Source organism: Peromyscus eremicus, chromosome 4 (genome assembly GCF_949786415.1).
Source record: "Peromyscus eremicus chromosome 4, PerEre_H2_v1, whole genome shotgun sequence".
Classification (NCBI taxonomy): domain Eukaryota; kingdom Metazoa; phylum Chordata; class Mammalia; order Rodentia; family Cricetidae; genus Peromyscus; species Peromyscus eremicus.
In genome coordinates, this window is record NC_081419.1 from 79502015 (window position 1) to 79528096 (window position 26082).

The window sequence follows — 26082 nt, forward strand, 5'->3', positions numbered from 1 at the left end:
CTCTTGGTCAGCCTCTCACACTGGTGACGAACTACTCAGAACTACTCATGGGCCATCAACCCTCTCAGACTGTTGCTGTAGCTGTCATTGGTTGTTTTGAGACAGGGTCTCACTATGGGGCTCTGGCTTACTGTGTAGACCAGGCTGGCCTTGAACTCACAAAGCTCCTCTTGCCTCTATCTCCTGAGTGCTGAGTTAAAGGCCTATACCATATGCCCAGCCCTCTCAGTTTTCTTCTGAGGGCTTGTCCTCCAGCCCCTCTCTCCCGGTTACCTTTTTTTTTTTTTTTTTTCCTGTCAACACAAGCTAAGGTCTTCTTGGAAGAGGAGCCTCAATTGGGAACATGCCTCTATCAGATTGCCTGCAGGCAGGTCTGGGGGCATTTGCTTTGCGCTCTCTCTCTCTCTCTCTCTCTCTCTCTCTCTCTCTCTCTCTCTCTCTCTCTCTCTCGCTTTCACTCTCTCGCTCTCTCCTCAAGACAGGGTTTCCCTGTGCAGTCCTGGCTGTCCTGGGTCTCCGTACCAAGCTAGTCTCAAACTCAGGGATCACTTGCCTCTGCTTCCCAAGTGCTAGGGTTAAAGGCATACCACCACACCTGGCCATTTTAGTGATTAACGACTGATGTGGGATACCCCAGCAAACTGTGAGTGGTGCCATGCTGAGAGGCCTTCTTGAGCTATATAAGAAAGTAGGCTGAGCAAGCCAACACACAACATTCCTCCATGGCTTTTACTTCAGTCCCTGCCTCGAGTTCCTGTCCTGACTTCCCTCCGTGATGGAGTGTGACTTGACAATTCTAAGATGAACTAAATCCCCTCCTCTCCAAGTTGCTTTTGGTCATGGTGTTTCATTACAGCAATAGAAAGTAACTAAGACACCCTCTGAGAGACTGTTCCTCAAACATACCCACAATCCTGCGAATGGGGTCGTCAGGACTGGCCAGGGCCTGAACCTGGCCCTTGAGGACAGTCTCCTTGTTGATGGAGAATGGGGATGATCCACACAGGGAGAGGCAGCTGCTCACCTCCAGGCACACCTTCTCCCCAATGGAAGTCAGAGCATCCTCCAGACGGAAGGAACTAGAACAGAGAAGGGAAAGGGAGCCGGAAAAGGCCTCAGGAATACAAAGTCACATGCCCTGTCCCGCACTGAGTTTTGTGGGGACTTGTGGCTTTCTTCCCTGCTCCCTCACCTCCTAGACTGTGCATCCCTGTGCATCATACCAAGATTTTTTGTTTGTTTGTTGACAGGTCTCATGTAGCTCAGGCTGGTCTACAACTCACTATGTAGCTGAGGATAACCTTGAACTTTGGATGCGCCTGCCTCTATTTCCCAAGTGCTGGGATTAGAGCTGTGTGCTACCACACCCGATCTGTAAAACCTGAGGATGAGGGCCCCATGCATGTGACACACATACATGTCAGGGGTGCACTCATCAACAGAGCTACATCCCCAGGCCTCAGGGCACAATGTCTCGCTCATGCCAGAGTAACCTTAGGACTAACTTCTATCTTCAAACACCTCCAGAGGAACACATAGAAAGCAGAAATTTGGTCGCTATGGGACAAGAGTGGGGGAGATAAAACCCTTTTCACTGAGCACTCCTTTGTTTCTTCGTTTCTTTTTACCATGCTGGAGATCAAGCCCCAAACTCATTCATGGTAAGCACTTTGCCTATTGAGTATATCTCCACCCTCTGCAGCTGCTCTGGTCTGGTTTGGTTTTTGAGACAGGATCTCAGGTAGCCGAGGCTAGCCATGAATTCCTGGTCCTCCTGTTTTACCTTTCAGGTGCTGGGATCACAAGTATTTGCCACCATGACCAGCTTACATTAGATATTTTTAGAAGAAGACAATCCAAAAGAGAAAAGGACTATCCTTGACCCCTTGGGAAGAGCCGTGAGACGGCCTCCTGCTGGGAGGCCCATGAGAATGCCTTCTTTTCAGCTGTCTCACTCACAGCTGCTGTTTAGTGGCTGTTCACTCCGTGTGACTGCAAAGCAATGGTCTTCTGGGTCTAGAGCCTCTGTACCATAGCGCTTCTGGGAAGTAAGGAGCAAGGCCCAGGACTCACTGCTGGTGCTGCTCCGTACAGACGAGCAGCCAGGGCTCCCAGGAAGTCTGCACTGGCAGGAAACGGAGGCTGAACCTGAGCAATAGCATCAGCATAGGCCTCAGATCAGCAGCATCTTTGGCTGAGTCAACCACTTGTCACAGTGTGCGAATATGGCCCAGATGGCACTGGCCACACCCACCGACTGTACAAACTCCGCAGTACAATCCTTTTGTAAGGATGATGTCATGGTCAGCCAAGCGGCGGTGGTGCACACACCTTTAATCCCAGCACTCAGGAGGCAGAGGCAGGCCGATTTCAGTGAGTTTGAGGCCAGCCTGGTCTACAGAGTTCCAAGACAGCCAGGGCTACACAGAGAAACCCTGTCTCAAAAAACAAAAACAAACAAACAACAAAGAATGGCCTCCATAGACTCTTATTTGAATGCTTAAGGACTGGCATTAGGAGGTGTGGCCTTGTTGGAGTGGGTGTGTCCTTGCTGGAGAAATTGTGTCACTGGTGGTGGGCTTTGAGGTCTCAAATGCTCAAGCCAGGCCCAGTGGCTCCTGCTCTTCCTGCTGCCTATGGATCCAGATGTAGAACTCTTGGCTCCTTCTACAGCACCACGTCTGCCTGCATGCTGCCATGCTTCCCCCCAACCCCATGATGACAATGGACTAAACCTCGGAACTGTAAGGCAGCCCCAACTAAATGCTTTCCTTTATAAGAATTGCCACGGTCATGGTGTCTCTTCCCACAGTAGAAACCCTGACTTAGACAGATGAGAAGGTCAGGGTGGGGGTGCATGGGGCCTTGTCAGACACAGGCCTTACTGAAACTATTCAGACCTACCCTATGTGCCATGAATCATGGGAGCCATGTACTGGCCGTATGGAGGCAGCAGCTGCTAGAGACTTCACAATGTGAGATTTGATACATGATAAAATGACACATTGGTGGCAGGCCCAAGATGTCTATGAGGTATGTGCAAAGGGCAGGAAGGTAATGTTATGGGTGCTCCCTGGAGGGGCGAAGTTTGTTTCTTCTGTGATCTTTCTCACCCAAGAGCCACAGCTGGAACAACTGGCTGTCCTGGTGGCCAAGGCACAGGTTATATTGGTGGATTTCACAGCTAGTTGGTCGTGAAAGCAATTCGGTAATGGAAGGCAGTGGGGTGTTTCGTTGGTTGATTGGTAAGTAAGACTAGGTTAGAAAAAAGAGGTTAAACATACGGTAGGTCCCACCTCGGGGGGTGTAGGGGGGTGTCTATTGCAGTTCCACATGCGTTAGTGTACTGGGCACAGTAGAAACTGAATCGCTCATTGTGGACCCTGAGCAGACATTTGAAAACCACCGTCTTAGAGCCTTGTTAAGTTTACAGTTCCCTTAACTTGGACATGACAGCCATGCCTAAACTGCAGGGAGGTAAAGTCTTTTCTATGCTCCTAAAGGCCTTACACTGGCAAACTCCCACGGTACACCACAATTCCATCCACTGCAGGGCCCCAGCCACTTACGGCAGACGCATATCCATTAGCAGAATCTTCACCGTCATCTTGAGTTTCTCAGCAAAGTCAGCGTGGCCAGAAATCCCAGGTGCGGCGGTGCTGAGTGTGACGAGCAGCACAGACCCCAGGATGACCAGCTGCTCCAGCTGCAACTGAAGTTCTTGGAAACGAGACTGGTCCATCAAAACGGTCTGCAATGAACATACACGTCACTGCCGAGCAGAGACTCAAGCCGGCCAGCAGAGGGCAGTGGCGCCACACCTCCCCCTGCCCTGTGGCGCCCTTTCAGATTTCCCGGGTTCCTTTCAGAGCTGGTAGAGCTGTAAGCATCAGCTGAGGCAGGCCTGGAGATAAAGCCAGACTCTACTCTTTCACAGCAGTGTGACCTCGGGCAAGTCTCCTTTACTCTTTCAGGCTATGCAAAAAGGGGGTTCCTTTTGTACAGCTGCTTGAAAGATGAAGAAACCCGGTGAGCAGGGGAGTGGCTGCGAGCCACAATCTCCGTAGAAGGTACAGCGGTAGGAAGGGAAGGGTAAGAAGATGGAGCTAGAGTGGCCAACGCCTTCCCATTGTGTCCCAGATTTAAAAGGGAAGCATCCAAGTCCTGAGGCCCCATCTTTTTCCCCCACAAACCAGGAAGTCACCGTGCTGACAGAAGGCTGAGTCGGGAGAATTGCTAGGAGTCTAAGGCCACCCTGGGATACAGTGAGACCCTGTCTCAGAACAACAAACGAACAATAACCATCACCACCTCAGGTAAGGAGATAAAGAAAACAATAAAAAATGACAGACAGACAGCAGAACTGATGACCACACGAAGCCACTTGAAGGTGGACTGCCTCTCTTGTTAAAGAACCCAGTCTATAAAAATGTAGGTGTGTGATTCCCTTAAGATTCCTTGTAAGATTACCTTTCAAGACAAGTAATAAAGCAATTGGCCCTTTCTTTGTAACCACAAGACACAGCCTGCCAGTAAAAGACCCGACTGAGAAGAACACCTTGCTCGCGCTCACAGTTAATCTATAACAAGCTGCTCTGTTGATGGGCATCTAGGCTGAGTCTATATTTTGGTCATTGTGAGTGATGCTACAATGATCATGGATATAATTCCTCCTTGGCTTGTACCATTCAGTGGTTTCTTATGGATGCCTAGGGGGCCAGCCTCAGACAGTTCAGGGCTTAAAGGGAAAGCCGCAGCATCTGTGTGTACTAGACTTTTATCTGAGGGGGTTAGGGGAAAAGACACTCATTCTCTTGATGGTTTCCTTCAGATCTTTTCTTTATTCTTCTTTTGCAGTCTCTATTCTTTATTTTCCTGGTGATTTCCTGCTCTCATTCTTGATGTTTTCCTTCTAACCCATGTTCGCTGTATTTAACTCTATATCTGTTATTTCCCTTACAGCTTATATACCCAGCAAAATCTTTCAGGCAATATATAAATTACAATGTGGTTACCTATGGCATTTCATTCAGCCATAAAGAATAAAATTAGACTGGCATGTGGCTCACACCTGTAATCCCAGCATTCAGGAAGCATCAGCAGGTAGATCATTGTGAGTTCAAAGCCAGCCTAGACTACGTAGTGAATTCTAGGCCACCCAGGGCTACACAGTAAGACCATCTCTCTGTGTGTCTCAAGAGAGAGAAAGAGACTCAGAAATAAGCACACTCTTCTCTCATAGGCACAATCTACATTGAGGGGAGTGAGTGAGTGTGTGTGTGTGTGTGTGTGTGTGTGTGTGTATGACATAAAAGCCAAAGGGAGACTGTTGAGGGAGGAAGGGGCTTAAAAGGAAAGAGAAAGCTGGGCCTGGTGCGCACATCTTTGATCTCAGCACTAGGAGGCAGAGACAGGCGGACGGCTGGGAGTTCGAGGCTGGTTTGGTCTACAGAGCAAGATCCAGGACAGCTAAGGGTACATAGGGACCCTTCCTCAAAGTGGGGGGGGGGGGCAATAGGGAATAACGGGGAAGGGAAAGACAACACTGCATGTTTTCTCATGTAGAACATACATACACACAAATACACACAGAAGGGGGATTACGTGGTGAGAAAGCAGACAAGCAGAAGAGAGAGAAGGGATGATGATAGACGAGTATGAGCCAAGTGCAGGAATATATATGAAATTGTCACAGTGAAACCCAGTATTCTGTACACTGAAACATTCATAAAGAAGTCATCACAACTTCAAATGAAAAGAAGACCTTGCGCTCTGTGATTTATATCAGAATACCGTGATTCTTTCAGAAAAGCTGAGCGGCAGGAGACCAAGTCTGAATAGTTAAGTGCCAGCAGCACCTACCTCGGGGAAAGGTCTCCGGAAGTGGTCCCATTTCAGAAGCTTCAGGTAGGCATAATTCTGGACAGAAGCAGGGCTCAGCACTGCAGCATCCCCAGAGCCAGCAGCCCCTCCCCCAGCCGGCAGGGCGTGTTTGTACTTCTGAGTCAAAAGGTCATTTGAGGCCTCCTCCAGCCACTGGGTGACAAAGTCCAGGGAGTCTGTGGAAACAGGGCTGCATTCATCACCCTGACACTTCAGGGACACTTGGAATTACCTTAAGGAAGAGCGGTCCTACAGTGACATCCAGGACAGAGAATGAACTTCGGAATCCACAGAACTCAGTCCAGACCACAGTATTGCTCATCGCTAGCTTCGTGACCTCAGACAAGTCTGAGTAGAAGATGGTGGCGCACGCCTTTAATCCCAGGACTCAGCAGAGGCAGGTGGATCTCTGTGAGTTTGAGGCCAGCCTGGTCTACAGAGTGAGTTCCAGGACAAGCCAGGACTGTTACACAGAGAAACTCTGTCTTGAAAAACAAAGCAATGCAGGACACCTGCTTCCCAGGCGGACAGCTCACTAGCCAGGCCTTGCCCCTGGTTTCTTCCTCTCTTCTCCAGTCCTGACCACTGCATTCGATGTGGCTGGAGCCCAGATGATACAGTTCTGAGGGATGGTAAAACTTCTGGCCCCCAGACAAACAGGACAAGACACCCGCTTGACTTCCCTGTGTAGCGAAGGTTTACTGAGGGCCGACCTACCAGTCAGGGTTCCACCAGCCTGAGGTGTCTGGTGTGTACTCACTGCCTGGGGAGCACTTCCAGTGGGGCCCTCGGGGGCTTTCAGTGGTCATTATGCTCCTGCTGCTTTCCTAGGCTGAGTAACACCATTCTGAGTAAAAAGGGCCTCTTGGGACAGTTGCAGCCCTGCAGGAGACCTCCTTCAAACCACACAGACAGCTGGGGTTCCAGCGGCTGTCAGCTCTTCCCAGATGCACAAAGTTCTCGATTTGGTCCTGACCACGGAGCCACGCGGCCTCCCCCTGCCTTAGCTTCTAGAGACAGCCTCTCTCTGTGGCATCCAGGCTTTGGGAACCTGATGAGCAGAGAGTCTAGGTAGGCTCCTCTTCAGCAATGAAGCCTTCACTGCACCTGAGCTTCTGAGCATGATGCTATCCCGCTCTTTAGTCTATGAGGCCGTGTCCCTGGGTGCCTCCTGGCAGGCACCACGGCGCCAGACAAACTGAACGGTGTGTCAGCCAATCTTCTTCCAGTACTTTTACTCTCCTCTGTCCACCCCTGGCCCCAAGCATCCACCTGAATTAAACTTTGGGAGCCACTGGATTTAACAACCTGCTTAGGCAACACAGTCTACTCAGAGACGCCCATTTCCATCTCCTCCTCAGCAAAGCTGTGCTACATGAAATTCATCATACACTGCACCTGAAAGCACCCTAAAAACACACCCCGTCTAGACTCTTCAGTCAGCCGTTTACCTGCAGTCATCCGAGGCTTGTGAAAATGCCGTTTTCCTCCCAGCACTTGGGGAGGCGAAGGCGGAACACTGCCATAGTTTAAGGCCAGCCTGCATTGCACAGAGAGCACCGGGCCAACCTGGACTGCAGAGCAAGACCCGGTCTCCAAAACAAAACTAAAGCCGGCCGGGTGTGGTGCTGCATGCCTTTAATCCCGGTACTAGAAAGGCAGTGGCGCAGGCTAGCCAGGGCTACATAATATTTTGAGACCCTGTCTCAAAAACAAAGAAAAACAACAACAGAGAGTAAAAACTGGCATTTCCTGGTGGTGAAAACAGATTTCTGCATGGAAGAAAGAAGTTAGTGAAGTTCCCTGCTGTTCCCATAAGCAGAGAAAAGTTAATTAAAAAAGATTTGTCATGATTTTAAGGTCAAGACCCGAAATACAATTTAACTGAAACTGGTTATTTTCCTTGGAGGAAAATATTTAATCTAGTAATCTTCATTCTTTTCATTTTTACTCTCATGGTCTACCCACACAGCTCTTGTTTGTCAGTTGATATATTTCTTATTATCTTGGTTTTGATGCTCGACAGCATCCCATGCTTTCCTTCTTCCAGTTACTCTAGTCTGAATTAGAAACAGTCGTTGGCTTTCTGGGGTATTTTTGATTTTGGTTTGTTTTTCTGTTTTTGTTTTTGTTTTTTCAAGACAGAGTTTCTGTGTGTAGTCCTGGCTGTCCTGGAACTCACTCTGTATACAAGGCTGGCCTCAGACTCAGAGATCTGCGTGCCTCTGCCTCCCTAGTGCTGGGATTAAAGGCTACGCCAGCACTCGGCTCAGTTGTTGGCTTTTAGATGATAATGAGCTACAGTAGCTAAAATAGAACACAAAAGCCAACAATGAAAGGTGCAATGGAGTATTCAACTTACTCGGTTGCTTCTCCAACACCTCCTGAAACTTCTTCCTCTCATATTCAACTGATTGCTGCATGAGGTGTGGTCTAATGCTAGTGATAGCAAAGTTGGCCATGTCTACTTTCATTAGGTCCAACACAGAAAAGATTGCCCTGAAAAAAGAGAAAAGATTTAGAAGCGGGCAATAGTGACATAAGCATAGCTTAAGGGGAAAGTAAATGGAAGTTTCCTGTCCCAACCACCAGGTCCCACCAGGTCCCTCAGAAGCTGAATATAAATTATAAATGCTTGGCCGATAGCTCAGGCTTGTTACTAGCTAACTCTTTTTACCTTTTTAAAAAGATTTATTTTTTTCATTATGTATACAGTGTTCTGTATGCCTGCACACCAGAAGAGGGCACCAGATCTCATTATAGATGGTTGTGAGCCACCATGTGGTTGCTGGGAATTGAACTCAGGACCTCTGAAAGAGCAGCCAGTGTGTTCTTAACCTCTGAGCCATCTCTCCAGCTCCACTAGCTAACTCTTACACTTAAATTAGCCCATATTTCTACTTATCCTTTGCCATATGGCTCATGGCTTGTTACCTCATTTTTTACATGTCCTGCTTGCTTGGCGGCTGGCTGGCATCTCTGACTCCGCTCTCCTTCTTCCCATCATTCTCAGTTTGGCTTTCCCGCCTAACTTCCTGCCCAGCTACTGGCCTGTCAGCTTTTTATTAACCAATGAGAGTAATACATATTCATAGTGTAGAAAAGGATTGTTCCACAGCAGAAAAGAGACATGTGTTTCATCTTAGAAAGGGCAGCAAAAGAAATCTGGAAAATCATGAGAAAAATGGATTAAGAAAATGAATTTGGGGAACTGGTAGATGGCTCAGTGGTGAAGAGCACTTCCTGCTCTTCCAGAGGACCTGTTGCCGGCTAGTCTTATGTCAACTTGACACAAACTAGAGCCATCAGAGATAAGGGAGCCTCGGTTAAGAAAACGCCTTCATTAAGACTTGTAGATAGATTTTTTTCTTTGGGCCTCCAGCTCACAAAAAAAATGACAGGGAGATAATTATTATTAATTATGAAAGCTCTGCCTTAGCATAGGCTTGTTTCTAACTAGCTCTTATAACTTAAATTAACCCATGTTTTTAATCTATGTTCTTCCACACACTCATTACCTCATCTTCATTATGCCCATCCTGTTTCTTCTGCATCTGGGTGGCGATTCTGTTTTCTTCTTCCCAGAGTGCTCTCTGTCCAGAAGTCCCTGCTATACTTCCTGCCTAGCTATTGGCTTTTTATTAAACCAATCAGTGATACATCTTCACACAGTGTAAAGGAATATTCCACAACAAAGATGAGGCTGTAGGCAAGCCTGTAGGGTATTTTCTTAATTAGTGATTGATGTGGAAGAGTGCAGCCCACTGAGGGTGGGGCCATCCCTGGGATGGTGGTCCTGGGTCTGTAAGAAAACAGGTTAAACACGCCATAGGAAGCAAGCCAGTGAGCAGCACTCTACTACGGCCTCTATGTCAGCTCCAACTTCCAGGTCCCTGCCCTGCTTGAGTTCCTGTCTCACTGTTTTGATGATGAACTATTATATGGAAGTTTATATGGAACTGTGAGTGAAATAAACCCTTTCCTCCTCAAGTTGCTTTTGGTCATGTTGTTTCATCAAAGCAATAGTAACCCTAACTAAGACAAATTGTTACCAAGATCATGGGGTATTGCTGTGACAGACCTGACCATGTTGTTTTGGGAGGATTGTGGAAGGACTTTGGAACTTTGGGCTAGAAAGGCCATTGAGTGTTCAAAGCTTAGCGACCTTTCCTATGGGAGCTTGGAAGACAAGAATGTTGAGAGCACTGCAGACGATGGAGGCCTGGCTTGTGAAGTTCCAGAGGGAAGTGTGAGAGTTACTTAAACTTAGAGAGTCACTCTATCAAGGCTGTTTGCTATTTTGAGTTGACAATCTGTGGTTCTGGTTCGCTGCGGCAGAAGAATCAGCTGTGACTAACAGGAGACCAGAACCACTGAAGTAAACCTTTGCTTTACTGGGACAATTGACGCTGGTCAGCTGGAGCCAAGGAATTGGTGGTGATGAAGAGGAGACCAGCATCACTGAGGTGCCATCTTCTGGGAAGTGTTTCCTCAGTCAGCACACAGAAGCTCTGTTCCAGAGGTGGCTAAGGTTGTCCCTGGACTGGCAGTTGAACTTGGTGATGTACAAAAGTCACCCAGGTTGTGCTGGTTTTGAAGGCATGAAGGAGTCATGGACAGCAGCTGAAGCTTGGCACCGGGAGAGGCCAGGAGAGGCCACTGGTGAAGGTGTGGCCAGAATGGAAGGGAAGACCAAAGGTTGAAGGGGCTATGCAGAGAAGCCGAGGCTTGGCACCATCAGGAGAGCCCAGGAGACGCTATTGGTGAAAGTGCAGCCCAGCTGCAGCAGAAGACTTTGGAGATGCCAGTACCATGGGACAACCGCCAAAAACAGCAGCAGCAGCCTCGGAGGAGTGGAGCCAGCCCGAGCCTAAGAGTTCTGAGTGCAGCAGAGGGCGGAGTCTGAGAAAGGCCCAGGCCCTCTGGAGGAGCCCAAAACATGAGGGAATCCCAGATATTGGACACTGAACGATGTACACAGGGGGAGTTTGGTTTTGCTTTGATCTGTGTGTGATTGTGCCCTGGTTCTTCCCTCTTAAAGCAAAAGAGCATTTAACTTAACTTTGATTTTGTAAGAGCCCACAGTTGAGAGACTTTGAGTTTTTTAAACAGATTTTGGATTTTTAGAGATTGGATATTTTAAAGAGACTGAACTTTTTTTTGTTTGTTTTGTTTTTTCAAGACAGGGTTTCTTTGCGTAGCTCTGGCTATCCTGGATCTCATCTGTAGACCAGGCTGGCCTCCAACTCTTAGATCCACCTGACTCTGCCTCCCGAGTGCTGGGATCAAAGGAATGCACCACCACCGCCTGCCTGATGAGACTGAACTTTTTTTTTTTTTAAGATTTATTTATTTATGTATACAGTGTTCTGTCTGCATGTATGCCTGCAGGCCAGAAGAGGGCACCAGATCTCATTACAGATGGTTGTGAGCCACCATGTGGGTGCTGGGAATTGAACTCAGGACCTTTGGAAGAACAGCCAGTGTTCTTAACCTCTGAGCCATCTCTCCAGCCCTGAGACTGAACTTTTAACATGTTTAAATTTGTAAAGCCATGGAACTTTTAAAGTTATTTACGTTTTACATTATAATATTAATATGATTGTGCCATTTTGCACATACATGAGAAAGAAAAGGTTCTAACAGAAAAGTGATGTTTGTGTGTCAAGCTGTGCTGGCTAGTTTTATGTCAACTTGACACAAACTAGAATCATCAGAGGAAGGACCTTAGTTCAGTTCCCAGCACCTAGGTTGGGTAGCTCTCTGGCCTCCTCAGGCATCTGCACTACATGCATGTACCCACAGACAGACAAACAGACATAAATATAATTAAAAAGAAAGTAACAATCTTTTCTAAAAAGTAAAACAAATTTGGAAAACAAACACTTAACTAATGGCTTCAAAGACTGCAAAATTTGCCTGGCAGCGATGGCGCACGCCTTTAATCCTGGCACTCAGGAGGTAGAGCCAGGAGGATCTCTGTGAGTTCAAGGCCAGCCTGGTCTACAGAGCAAGATCCAGGACAGCCTAGACTACACAAAGAAACGCTGCCTGAAAAAAAAAAGTGCAAAATGTTAAGGTGCTTTGAAGCCCCTTACCCCCCTTCTCTGCTCCTCACTGGACACTGCCTTTGCAGCCCAGAGCGTGGTCCTTGGCTCTGGGTCAGCCCTCCTGGCGGCAGAGGAAGGACCGGGGTCTTGACCTGAGCTGCAGCTCCTTGGTGGTTGTACTTACATAGGAGTCACTTTCTAAGCAAAGAATGAAAATCAGCCAGGCGAGGTGGCACACGCCTTTAGTCCCAGCACTCTGAAGGCAGAGGCAGGAGGATCTCAGTGAGTTTGAGGCCAGCCTGGTCTACATATCAAGTTCCAGAAAAGCCAGAACTACACAGAGAGACCTGTTTCAAACAAAATGAAGAACAAAAATTAACTTTCTCCTTTCTTCCTCCCTCTTCCCCCCGTTTCTCTGTGTTTTAAGAGGTATTTTATGCTCTAGTTCAGTGGTATAATTGCTAGTTCACACTCCGTACCCAAAGACAAACTCCTGGCCTGCTTCTGAGAGTACCTTCCATCCTGCCTGGCCTATACCATGACTAAGGACAGCTAAGTGCCCACCTGTAGGAGGTAAGAATCCAAGTTAAGAACCCAAGGGTTAGGGGCTGGAGAGATGGCTCAGCAGTTAAGAGCACTGGCTGTTCTTCCAGAGGACTCAGGTTCAATTCCCAGCACCCACATGGCAGCTCACAACTGTCTGTAACTCCAGTCCCACAGAATCTGACACCCTCATGCAGGCAAAACACCAAAGCACATTTAAGAAAAAAAAAAAAAAAAAAAAAAGAACCCAAGGCTTGCTGGACACAGTGGTGCACACCTTTAATCCCAGCACTCAAGAGGCAGAAACACTTGGATCTCTGCGAGTTTGAGGCCAGCTTGGTCTACAAAGTGATTTCCAGGACAGCCAGGACTACAAAGAAAAATCCTATCTCAAAAAAAGGAAGAAAAAAAAAAGAACCCAAGGCTCGGGTGTTAAATGTGGCCCTGCACAAAAGCAGGAAGAGGGTCAAATGTGCTCCCAGGCCCATGGCCCTTCAGAACCACAGCCTTCCTCTCAATGTACAGGAAAGGATGCATCTGGAGCCCTCCCCCTGCTCCTCTGTCCAGCTCACAAGTCCACAGCAGACCACTTGTCCTGGAAACAGTCCCGGCAGTTCTCTAAGGCCACCCACAGGGAAGCAAAGGCCATCAGAAACTGCCCATGGGCGGCTGCTGACTTACAGTAACCCCAAACTGCTCATACACTGCTTTCAACAACCAGGAGGCTGGAGAGATGGCTCAGCGGTTAAGAGCACTGGCTGCTCTTCCAGAGGTCTTGAGCTCAATTCCCAGCACCCACATGGTGGCTCACAACCATCTAAATGAAATAAGTAAATCTTAAAAAAAACTTCAAAACAAAACAAAATGAACAAACAAACAGATCTCCCGACTTCTCTTTATAAAAGTCAAAAGATTGGACAACCTGGTCATCACAGTCACAACCAGCTGGAACTGCTATCTCCCTTATTTATTTTATTCTTCATTAATTCATTCATCTATTCATTCATTCATTTTTTTTTTTTTTTTTTTTTTGGTTTTTCGAGACAGGGTTTCTCTGTGTAGCTTTGCGCCTTTCCTGGAACTCACTTGGTAGCCCAGGCTGGCCTCGAACTCACAGAGATCCGCCTGGCTCTGCCTCCCGAGTGCTGGGATTAAAGGCGTGCGCCACCACCGCCCGGCTCATTCATTCATTTTAAGACAGTATCTCACTATGTTCCCCAAACTAGATTTGAACTCAAGATTCTACCTTAGCGCCTTAGTCCCTGGAAAAATAGTGGCTGTGAGTGGCAGAATTCCTACATGTCTGTGTTTTAGATGTTTGTTTTAGAAACATTTTTGAAATGACTGAGTCCCTAGACTTGAAGTGTAATCTGCAAGCAGGCTTTCGGCCAGGTGTATTGTGATGGACACATTCCATACCTGAAAAGAGGCACTATTTCCTTAATGTCCTTTAGCTTTTTAACTTCCTCATCACGAGCAGGTGCACACAATGTCCCCATCATGCCAATAATGAATTCTGCCAGCTTGGCAATGTCTAGGGCCCCATTCTCTGCTTCCTGTTTAATAAGTTCCAGATCCAAGACCTCAGTTATCTGGTCTCTTAGTCTAGTGTGACCAGGCAGCAAGAAAGAGAGCAGGATCTACAAGAGAGCACAGCTAAGTTCAGTCAGTTTCTTAGTCAGGCATCATCTTTATTGTGCACAAAAGAATTGATATCTATTCAAAAGTAAAGGATCACCAACTGCTCTCATGACAATGCACTTATTTTTAGCCTCTTACTTAACAAATCTACAGACAAACATGCATATGAATCATTTAGAATAGCTATTTAAGCCTTGTTCATATTCTAGCAATTGCTTCAATGCAAGAAAAAACTGGCAGTTTGTGGGTTGGTTTGTGTTTGTCCTTTGAGGCAGGGTCTTGCTGTGCGGTTCAATCTGGCTACAAGCTAGAGACCCTTCTGCCTCAGCACACCAAGTGCTAGGATCATGGGTATGTATCACCATGTGTGGCTAAAAATGATTAGTGATAAGCGAAGGAGAGGACAGTTGCTATGGAGCCTGTGAGCCAAGCACTGCTTCCTATTTTCCCAGCTTGTTCTTCAGTGAGTGGTAAAGCCACTGCAGAAAAGTCCTTCCACCTATGGCCTTCTCGGCCCCAAGGCACAATCACTTTTTGGCCAACATAAACTGAATGTGTCCATACCTATTAAAAATTTATAAATACTCTATATTTCATAATGTAAGTTTTGTTGTCTCTGAGTAATGAACTTTTTCTTTGTTGTACAAAAGTAGTGCCTTTGGGGGCTGGAGAGATGGCTCAGCGGTTAAGAGCACTGGCTGCTCTTTCAGAGGTCCTGAGTTCAATTGCCAGCAACCACACGGTGGCTCACAACCATCTGTAATGAGATCTGGTGCCCTCTTGGTTGAAAATTTTTTTTAAAGGGCCAGTGGTGCTAAATCATAAGTACTCAATCCAAATTCCTTCAAATAACGTAACTTTATGACCCTCAATCTCCTTAGAGTCTTCTGGCATAGTAACACAGGCTGAATGAACAATCCCTAAACACAATTCATTCTCTGCCTTACCTCTTTGATCTCTCCTACAAGTTTGATGGCATGGTCATATGTTGGGGGGTCTTCACTTAGCTGGACACTCAAGCAATCCCAGAATGCTTTATGTACAATCTCCTTTACTCTTTTCTCCAAGCTGAAGACAACAAGGAAAAATAGAAAGACAAATAAATATAATAGTATATATATGCATATATGTCTATGAGTTTAAATAATTTTCAAAGTCATAAATTCTATGGCTGTAGGGTAACAAATCTTCAAAACCATAGGAACCAAGGAAAGACATCCCGGACATAAGAGTAGATGTCACATCACTTAGTGGCAACATGAATCCAGTGACTAGCATATACTGATGCCTGCCATAAGGAGAGCAGACTGGAGGCCGCAGAGATGGCTCAGTGGCTAAGAGCACTAGTTTCTCTTGCAGAGGACGTGGATTTACTTCTCAGCACCCACGTGGCAGCTCACAACTATCCAGACATAACTCCAGTTCCAAGATCCAACACCCTCTTCTGACCTCTGCGGGCACCAGGCATGCACACAGTGCACAAACATACGTGCAGGGAAAGCCACTCATACACATAAAATTTTAAATTTTAAATTTCTTAAAGACTGGAAAATTCAGAGTTGCTAACTTTATTTTCTCTGACCTCAGCAAGTTCCTATGGTACATATATGTGACATATATGTGAATACAGGTTCCTACAGAGGCCAGAGGCAACAGATGCCCCTGGAATGGAGCTACAGGTGGTTGTACACTGCCCAATGTGGGCGTGTGGACTTGAACTCAAGTCCTCTTGCGAGAGCAGTAACAACTCTTGACTACTCAGCCATCTCTCCTGCCTTCATCTTTTATTATTATTGTTTTGTTTTTGTTTTTTGAGATAGGGACTCACATGGCCCTGGCTGGCTTCTAACCTGCTCCGTAGTCGAGGATGACCTTGAACTGATCTCCTGCCTCCACTACCCACCCGAGTGTTGGGATTATGGGCATGAGCCACCCCACCTGGCTTCCTTGCTTCCCGTAGTTTAGAATCTGGCAAAGCTTGCAAGTTAGATAACAGCAATGACACAGGAGTTACAGGAGACGAAGGAAGCAAGGCCCTGGGAAGAATGAAATAGCTAACCCTGACAGAGAAAGACGGCCTGGAAGATGTCAGGCTCCAGACCCTTTCCTTATGTCCTGGAGCATCCATGGCTTTCAGACCCTGTTCACGACAGTCACTCCTAACCCAGGAATGTTTTTAGCACTGATGTACAAAAGGAAAAATGTACTTGAACACACTGGCATCAAATGAAAAGCCATTCCCAGAACTGGGAAATGCTCTAGTAAACACGTCCACACACGCACCTGCCTTCTGCTAATTCAACGGCGTTAATCCGGAAGTCTCCATTGACGACAATTTCGTGGGCTAGAGCCATGTTGGTGACTCCTTTCGCTGTTTCTAGAAGTTCCTCCACAGTGACAAGTCTCGGAGGACTAGCTGTAAGAGAAACCCAGTGGAAGAGGTCCGTAAGCTAAAGCCTGTGTGGTAGCTGCAGCGATTCCTGTACCCCAACATTTCAAACAGTAGGTTTAGCTTTTGCTTTTTACCTAGAATCCTAAAAGTAACAAGCATTAACATAACACACAAAACATATGGTTCCCACTAAGACTGGAAAATAGTACAGTAAATTGGGATTGAAAACTTAAATTACAGGTTTTTATTGTCCCAATAAACTAAGGTTTATGTTCTGCCTCTGCTAACTCCTGTCTTTCCAAAAGGGGAACTACCAGATTTACAGTCTTGTCTCGGTGTCAGTGATCCAACTCAGGGGGAGAGGGGCCTGCTGCCAGGCCTGCTGATTTGTGTCCATCCCTGGAACCCACATGGTAGACAGACAACTGACTCCTGCATGCTCTCCTATGACCTCTGCGTGTGTACTGGGCATGTGTGAGTCCATAAACACACACATTCAAACACAAATAAACATATTGTAAAAAGATCTGCTTCCGCCAGGCGGATCTCTGTGAGTTCGAGGCCAGCCTGGGCTACCAAGTGAGTTCCAGGAAAGGCGCAAAGCTACATAGAGAAACCCTGTCTTGAAAAAACAAAAAAAAAAAAAAAAAAGATCTGCTTCCATAAACAACTTACGTTTGCATTAACACTGACATTCTCAAAATTAAAATAGCATTAAGTCTTAAAGAAGCTTAAATCTGCTACCCTGGAATTCATGAGATGGCTCAGCAAGTAAAGGTGCTTGTGCCCAAGCCTGACGACCTGAGTTCAATCCCTGGGACCCACACGATGAGAGAACCCAACCCACAACTAGTCTTCCAACCTTCACACAGACATACACACACACACACACACACACACACACACACACACACACACACACACGCACACACACACACACAGACACACACACACAGAGAGACACACACACACACAGAGACACTACACACAGAGACACTATACACAAACACATAGACCATATAGGCACACACAGACACTACACACATACACACACACAGAGACATTATACAGACACACAGAGAGACACACCCACCCACATACACTAAATGTTAAAATTTTTAAAAAGGGTTGGGGATTTAGCTCAGTGGTAGAGTGCTTGCCTAGAAATTGCAAGGCCCTGGGTTTGGTCCTCAGCTCTGGGGGAAAAAATTTTTTTTTAAAAAAGAAAAAGTTTACCTTAAGCAGGGCATGGCGGTGCATGTCCTACAATTCCAGAACTTGAGAAATAGAAGAAGGAGGATCAGGAGTTCAAGGTCAGTCTCAGCTACATAACAAGTTCAAGGCCAGCCTGGGTTACATATGATAATGTCTCAACATCAAAACCTAGTACAGGATAGAAAGACAGACTATAAGATAGATCTCTGTAGCTTGCCAATGAAGAGCCCTGAAGGTAGGGGACACTAGAACTCTACAGTACACAGCCCTGCTAAAACAAAGACTGAAGAAGTCAGTGGGATGCCCCGGCCCCACCACTCTTTCCTGCAAGTCCTGTAGCTTTTGCTCCTGTGCTGACTGTAAATGTCTCAGAGCTGTTCTCCATGCCTTCATCTCTCCCAATACAGCCTGAGATTCAGCTTCCACATCCAAAGCTCGGGTAAAGTTCTCTCCTGGTGTTCTGAACCAAGGAGCAAGGGGGTAAGTTTACTCCTTGGGCGCCGGAGCCAGGCTTCTCCAGCTTTAAACTACAGGGAAGGGAGGGAGGCTGGCTGCTGGCCCCTTGAAGGGTTTTGGCTTTACTGTCTGGCAGGGCAGAAGAATTTTTCTTGCACCGGGTCTCAGGCTGCTGCTGACAGTCGAGAGCCCTGAGCTGGAGACTTCATTAGTCCCTGGGATGGTGATAATGATAAGCGATGTCGCTGTTTGCCCAGGGCTTCACAGATGAAAGGTTCTTAGGTTAGAGAAAAATGTTTCCTTCTAACTTTTTTCTTTCCTTTTGCTCCCTGAAAAAGGAACTAGGTCTAAGAGCTGACCATATCCTGTTTGGTTAAAAAAAAAATTTATTAAATTGCATATAGGAAGTTGTGGAACTATTGAGAATTCTTCCTCACAAAATTCTCAGCATTTCTAGAAAATATTAATAAAAATATAAAATAAAAGTAAAATTAATATCACACATATTAGTAAAATATAAAAATGTCCCAAATAAAGCCTAGATAATATTTTTTCAATTCTTGATATTATGGAGATGTCAATTTTCTCTAAGTAAATCTACTGACTAAACATATTCTAACCAAAATCCCATCAGGTCTTTTTGAAATTTCCAAACTGTTTCTGAAGTTTATATTATATGGAAATGCAAAAGACCCAGAGAGCAAAGACTATTCTGGAAAGAAGTCTGGAAGACTTATGCTGATTACAAGGCTTTCTTCAAACTATGATCATCAAGACTATAGGGTTTTACATACATACATATAGATTGACAGAGAGTATAGAAATAGACTCAAATACACACACACACACACAAACACACACACAGAAACACATTGACACACTCATATGTGTATATATATGTAGTCAGAGGGCAAGCATAGTATTTTTAATAAAAATATTTCTAAAACAGTTAAACCCCCATATACAAAAGAAAGACAGCAAGGCAGTGGTGGCACACTCATTTAAACCTAGCACTCAAAAGACAAAGGCAGGCAGATCTCCGAGAATCTCCAAGTTCGAGGCCAGCCTGGTCTACAGAGTGGTTTCAGGACAGTCAGGAATACAGAGAAAAACCCTGCCTTAAAAAACCAAAAAACCAACAACACTCTGCTAGGTGTTGTGGTACACATCTTTAATCCCAGGACTCAGGAGGCAAAGTCTAGCAAATCAATGTAGATTCATGGCTAGCCTGGTGTACACAGTGAGTTCCAGAACAGCATAAGCTACATAGAGAGACCCTGTCTCAAAAAAACAAAAACAAAAACAAAAACAAAAAAAAACAAGATCAACAATGACATAAAAATTAAAAAAAAAAAAAAAAAGATCCTCAATTCTTTCCTCCATGACAAAAACTAATTCAGTATAAGTTATAAACATAGATGTAACAGCTAAGATGATAAAACTTCTATAAGAGGAAAGAAAATCTTTATGATCTTATATTAAGCAATATGTTTTTACAATACAAAAAGCTCAAACTATAAGAGGAAATGATAAATTAGACTTGTATCTAAAACTCGTACTCTGTGAAAGAAACTATTAGGAGGATGAAAAGTGTACCAGGCATGGTGGCACACACCTTTAATCCCAGCACTCAGGAGTCAGAGGCAGGTGGATCATTATGGGTCTGTGGTCAGTTCCAGGACTGCTGTGGAACAATCTTTGTACACTGTAAATATGCATTACTCTCATTGGTTAATAAAGAGCTGACTGGCCCATAACTGGACAGACAGAGGTTAGGCTGGACTTGCAGACCAAAAGAGAATGTGAAGAAGAAGGGAGGAGTCTCAGGAGTCATGGGGACATGCACAGAGAAGCAAGATGAACTTACCATGTTGGAAAAAGGTACTACCATGTGGCTGAGTGTAGATAAGAAATATGGGTTAATTTAAAATGTAGGAGTGGGCTAGAGAGATGGCTCAGGGGTTAAGAGCACTGCCTGCTCTTCCAGAGGTCCTGAGTTCAATTCCCAGCAACCACATGATGGCTCACAACCATCTGTAATGAGATCTGGTGCCCTCTTCTGGCCTGAAGGGATACATGTGGGCAGAACACTGTATACATAATAAATAAATAAGTGTTTAAAAAGTAAAATAAAAAAAAACCGTAAGAGCTAGTTAGTAACAAGTCTGAGCTATCAGTCGAGCATTTATAATTAATATTAAGTCTCTGTATGGTTATTTGGGAACTGGCCCTCAGTTCCAATGAAAAACTCTGCCTACAAATAGCATTCCAACATGGGGCACCTACATCCACATAAGACCTGAGAAAGCTTTAAAGAGGTTCTATACACACAAAAATGGAGGCAAATGTGGCTTACTAGTCTAGTGTCTCTCATGTCAACAGCAGACATAGTTTCTCTGTGTAATAGTCCTGACTATCCTGTGTAGGTGGGGTTTTTTTTTGTCAGGACTGCTGGCAAGCTCCCAAATAACCACATAGAGATTTAATATGTGAGAAAAACAACAACAACAATAACAAAGAACACGGAAGATATGTCACAAGAGAAAACACAGGTAAAGCACTTGACAGAGCACACAGCCAGCTCTATAAGATCCTACAACTCAGTAACAGACAATTACCAACAAGTAGTTGGCAAAAGAATCAAACACACACTTTTTCAAAAAAGATATACAAATGCCAAAAAGTACATGGAAAGATGCTCATTGTCATTAGGGAAATGCAAATTAAACCCAGTGTGAGCTGTAAGAACACATCTACTAGCTCCGTCCAGAAGTAGAAAGACTGACCATGCCAAATATGCTGAAAACTGGCACAAAGGCAGAGTGTCGGGACTTACATATGGAGTGGGGTATTAAGCAACAGTCAATGTGGTTTCTTTGTGTGTGTGTGTGTGTGTGTGTGTGTGTGTGTGTGTGTGTGTACGTATGAATGAGTTGGGGCCAGAGGTCAGTCCTGGATGTCATTCCCCAGGAGCCATCCATCTTGTTTTTTGAGCCATGTTCTGGAACTTGGAACTTACCAAGTATGCTAGGTGGCCAGCAAACTCTGCAGATCCAGTTGTCTCTGCCTCTTCTGGTCTGAACTATAGACATGTGCCACCTTACCTAGCTGTTTTATGTGGCTTATGGGATGGATTCAAATTCGGGTCCTTAAGCTTGGGCAAAGACTTTACCAATTGATCTATCTCCTCGGGCCTTCTCGTGGTTTCTTATAAAGTAAAACATATGTTTACCACATGAACCAGAAATCCCACTCCTAATCCATTACCCAAGAAAACAGAAAGTAGGGTCATGTAAAGACTTGTGCTCATATATTAATAATCGTATTCACAAAACCTTGACAAATCCAAATATCTATTAATTACAGAAAGATAAAGAAGTTGTGTATCACCACAAGTGGAATGTTACTTGGCAAGAAAAGGAACTACTGTTAAATGCAAAACCACAAATTTCAGAAGAATTCTCTCTATTGACAATGTCAGATATAAACAGCCATATTCACTAGAATTCCACTTTAAAAAATATTTTTAAATTAATACATGTGCATTGTGTGTGTACAGATGTGCATGCCTGCACACATATGTGGAGGCTAGAGGATAAGTTATGGGAGATGGTTCTCTCTTTCCATGATGTGAGTTCCAAGGATTGAAGTCAAGTCATGAGGCTCGGCAGGGAGTACCTTCCTCACGGAGCCACCACATCAGCCCTAAACTCCATTCATATGAAGTCAAACCAACAGCAAGACCACACAGAAAGCTGATCAGTGATTACCAAGGGCTGAGGTGGACAGAGATTTGCTGCCAAGTAGCACAAGAAAATTATGGAGTTGATGATGCTATCCTAGCAGCTCAAGGTTGTGGTGCAGATATAAATTATAAGGTCATCCAACCATGCTCTGGCTGTCACACATTCCATTTGTAAAGTTCTAAGGCACTCAAGGATTTCAGATATATCCGTGGAGGGGTGTGTGTGTGTGTGTGTGTGTGTGTGTGTGTGTGTGTGTGTGTGGCATGTGTGTGTAAATATATATACACATCTTTTTATATGTTTTGTTTTTGTTTTTTGAGACAGGGTTTCTCTGTGTAACATCTTTGGCTGTCCTGGAACTCACTTTCTAGATCAGGCTGGCCTCAAACTCACAGAGATCCTCCTGTCCCTGCCTCCTGAGTGCTGGGATTAAAGTGTGGGCCATCACCACCTGGCTAATTTTTTAAATCTTAAAAACAACAACAAAAAAAAACCACACACACACACACACACACAAAAAAAAAAAAACCCAAAATACAAAAAAAACCCCAATACTTTGGTAGACATATAATTTTATCAATTTATTAAAGATCAAAGAAAATTTGCATACTAATAGATATGCTTATAAAAAATATTTTATATAATTAATTGAATCTTGGCTGAATAGTTAATACTGAAGTACATACAGCATCTTCAATGTTTTTCAAAGTTGATCAACATTCTGACTTTGTAATTGTTTACACTGAGAACATTGTTTTATATATGTAGTAAAAATAGTAAAAGCACTTTAGCATCCTTTAAGAAATTGCTAGAAATTTTGTCCTAATCTAAATTTCAATTATTATTATTATTATTATTATTTTTTTTTTTTTTTGGTTTTTCGAGACAGGGTTTCTCTGTGTAGCTTTGCGCCTCTCCTGGAACTCACTTGGTAGCCCAGGCTGGCCTCGAACTCACAGAGATCCGCCTGGCTCTGCCTCCCGAGTGCTGGGATTAAAGGCGTGTGCCACCACCGCCCGGCTCAATTATTTTTTAATAATATTCAAACATCAATTTTGTTTGTTTGTTTGGTTGTTGTTTTGGTTTTTGGAGACACGGTTTCTCCGTGTAGCCCTGGCTGTCCTGGAACTCACTCTGTAGACCAAGCTGGCCTCGAACTCAGAGATTTGCCTGCTTCTGCCTCCTGAGTGCTGGGATTAAAGATATGTGCCACCACCACTCAGCTCAAACATAAATTTAAAAAATAATTTTTAAAAGAATGATATGTGGCCAGGCAGTGGTGGCATGTGCCTTCAATCCCAGCATTTGGGAGGCAGAGCCAGGCGGATCTCTGTTAGTTCAAGGCCAGCCTGGTCTACAGAGTGAGCTCCAGGACAGGCACCAAAACTACACGGAGAAACCCTGTCCCGAAAAAACAACAACAAAAGAATGAAATGTATGTCTGTGCACATCTGCATGAATGTGAGTGTTGGTACCCAAAGAGGAGTAAAAAAACATTCAATTCCCTGGAGCTTGAGTCACAGGCAGTTGTCAATCACCCAACGTGGGTGCTGGGAACAAAACCTGGGTCTTTTTTTAGCAGCTTCTGGCTCCTTGAAAACTTGGTCATAGGTGCTAGGAAAATACTCTTGCCTTAGACAGAACCACATGTATTTTCAAATAATGTAGCCTAATACTAACTTTACATTAATTTAGAGCCATGCTGTCATTGACAGAATGCCAAAAAGCAAGTCTGTCCTTCACAGAATCACTGTGATAAACCAGAAACCCCTTCTTTATTAGAAACTACAGTTAATAAAAAGCATGTTAGCAGTCTATATCTTGTTAGTCAGTTTTCTGCTGCTGTAGGGAGTTCTGGAGACAAACTCATTAAGAGACAAAGTTGTTGGGTGTGGTAGCTTACACCTGTAATCCCAGCACTCAGAGACTGAGGCAGTTAGACTACATGAGTTTGAGGCCAAGCCCAAAGTGAGTTCCAGGGAAGCTTAGTCTACAGAGTGAGACCTTGACTCACATACATACATACATACATACATACAAGCTGGGCATGGTAGTACAAGTCTGTAACCCAGCACTTTGGAAATGGAAACAGAACGATCAAGAATTCAAGGTTATCCTTAGCTACAGAATTTGAGTCGAGCCTGGGCTACATGAAGCTGGATCTCAAAAATCATTCAGGTTGGGGATTGGCTTACAGTTTTGGAAGTTCCAGCCCCGGATCTAGTAGAGCCATCCTTTGGGGTCTGCAGTGAGCCGCACACAATGGCAGGGTCCACATGACTGAACAGTTACTCAACTCAGCCAAAAGCAAAAGGAGAATGAAGAAGTGGCCAGGGCCCCAATAACTCCCTGACGGGCAGTTACCAGTGACCCTCCCTCCTAAAGTTTCTACCGACTCTTCATAATGCCACAGCTGAATGCCAGCTTTTAACACATGGGCCTATGGAGGGCATTTCCCACTCAAATTATAGCCTCCACATTACAGCACTCAGTCCCGCCATTAGAAATGCAACAGAAAGGGGAAGGCCGGGGGGGGGGGGGGAGGGGGAGAACAAGGGAATCCGTGGCTGATATGTAAAATTAAATTAAATTATAAAATTAAAAACACAAAAATAAAAAAATAAAGAAAAGCAAAGCAACAGAGGACACGATACTAGTTAGCAGTAGTGACAGCCACTGATGTTTATTGAGCACCTAGTGCTTCTAAGTTCCATTTGTAATGCTTTACATGGATTCATTTCATGTCCATAACTACCCTAGGAGACAGAGTGCCTCATGTTAAAGATGGGAAACCACCTCCCTAACTACACACATCGGAGACAGTAACTCATACATGCACACCAATTTGTGCTACTTTTATCAGTCTATGTGACCATAAACTAAGAAATGGGCCCTTGTACGTATGTGCTATAAGAACCCTATGTTGACTGATGAGTTATTCAGGAACGGCTTTCATGATTTTGGAAACCTACCTCAAAACCCCAAATCTGTGTCCTTCTTCACTGTCTGCAGAACCACCGTGCATTTCCGCCCTCGGATAACATCAACCCTGGCCTTCTTCACTGTCCGCAGAACCACCGTGCATTTCCGCCCTCGGATAACATCAACCCTGGCATTCTAACAACTGTGCATTTCCGCCCTCGGATAACATCAACCCTGGCATTCTTAGACTGGGACACTCCCTCTAAGACCTGTGTGTTTGATTTGCTTCAGAAGGTTTGTGAAAAGACAGAGCCAGGCAACTGCTGGTTACACGGGCAGAGCCCGCCACCTTTCATCTAGGAGACTTCCTCCCTGCTGGGACCTAAAATGATTTCTTCATCAGCAAACTGACTCCCCTCTGCCTGTGGAACCAAGCCCTGGGGAAATGAATTTAGGGTGTGGGAAAGCACTCTCTTTTTTTTTAACCTGCAGAAGCACAGTTCTGGCTCCAAGGAGCTTCAGACTTTTCATTCTTTTAACTAAAGCTTTAGTTCCACTCCACGCTCCTGTTTCTCAGACTACTTCTGAGAAAGTGGAATGCCACTGAGGCTGGGGGGAGTCAGGAACATTCTAGACATTATTCCCATACTTTAACTTCTCATGCAATTGTACACCCACAAGGAGCGAGGCTGCCAGTCGGGAAACTTGCTCTTGTCAATTGCTAATCACGGGCAGTCTCGTCACAGTCCGAGATCTTAGAGGAGAGCTACAGGAACCAGGAAGCCCTTCGTTCGGAAACAACCACCAGTGCTTTCAAAGTCAGGTTCGCTTACAGTGAGGTCTTCCCACTCTTTGGGGACTAGGTGAGTCCGACTTCACTTTCTTCTGCAAAGCTTCATCAGAACGTTCCAGAGCACCTTCCAGGCCTTGCTCAGAGTCAGGCTTTGACTCTCCTGCTTCGTTTATATGGGACTTGTCAAGGTTTTCAGACATCCTCAGTGAAGTCTATTCACTCTTCTAGGAGAGAAAGACAATGAACCAAACGTATGCACAAAGCCAAGGCTCTGAGTTTCGGTTCTCTCAACAGGCTTTCAGAAGTTTTAATCATTTACACTCTACCTCAGTGATCAAAGACACTTAAGCAACGACACCTGTAAGTCTTTGAGGATCACTGGAATATTTGTATCCCACTCCTGAATAACATGTCACAAGTGGGGGGAGGGGCTTAAACTGA

At 45.1% G+C, this 26082-nt stretch overlaps 1 protein-coding gene across 2 annotated transcripts in view; it reads right to left on the reverse strand.

Annotated features, from left to right (window-relative positions):
• The window catches only part of Tcp11l1 (t-complex 11 like 1), a 32690-nt gene that overhangs the window by 2240 nt on the left and 4368 nt on the right, over positions 1 to 26082 (reverse strand). For both annotated transcript variants that reach the window (XM_059261037.1, XM_059261038.1), the window contains exons 2-9: positions 25682 to 25865; positions 16401 to 16533; positions 15065 to 15185; positions 13896 to 14116; positions 8246 to 8382; positions 5863 to 6059; positions 3570 to 3751; positions 907 to 1079 (exon numbers count right to left, since the gene is read on the reverse strand). In XM_059261037.1, the coding sequence (XP_059117020.1) occupies positions 907 to 1079; positions 3570 to 3751; positions 5863 to 6059; positions 8246 to 8382; positions 13896 to 14116; positions 15065 to 15185; positions 16401 to 16533; positions 25682 to 25841 (1324 nt within the window). In that variant the 5' untranslated portion in view covers positions 25842 to 25865. The remainder of the gene's footprint in view (positions 1 to 906; positions 1080 to 3569; positions 3752 to 5862; positions 6060 to 8245; positions 8383 to 13895; positions 14117 to 15064; positions 15186 to 16400; positions 16534 to 25681; positions 25866 to 26082) is intronic.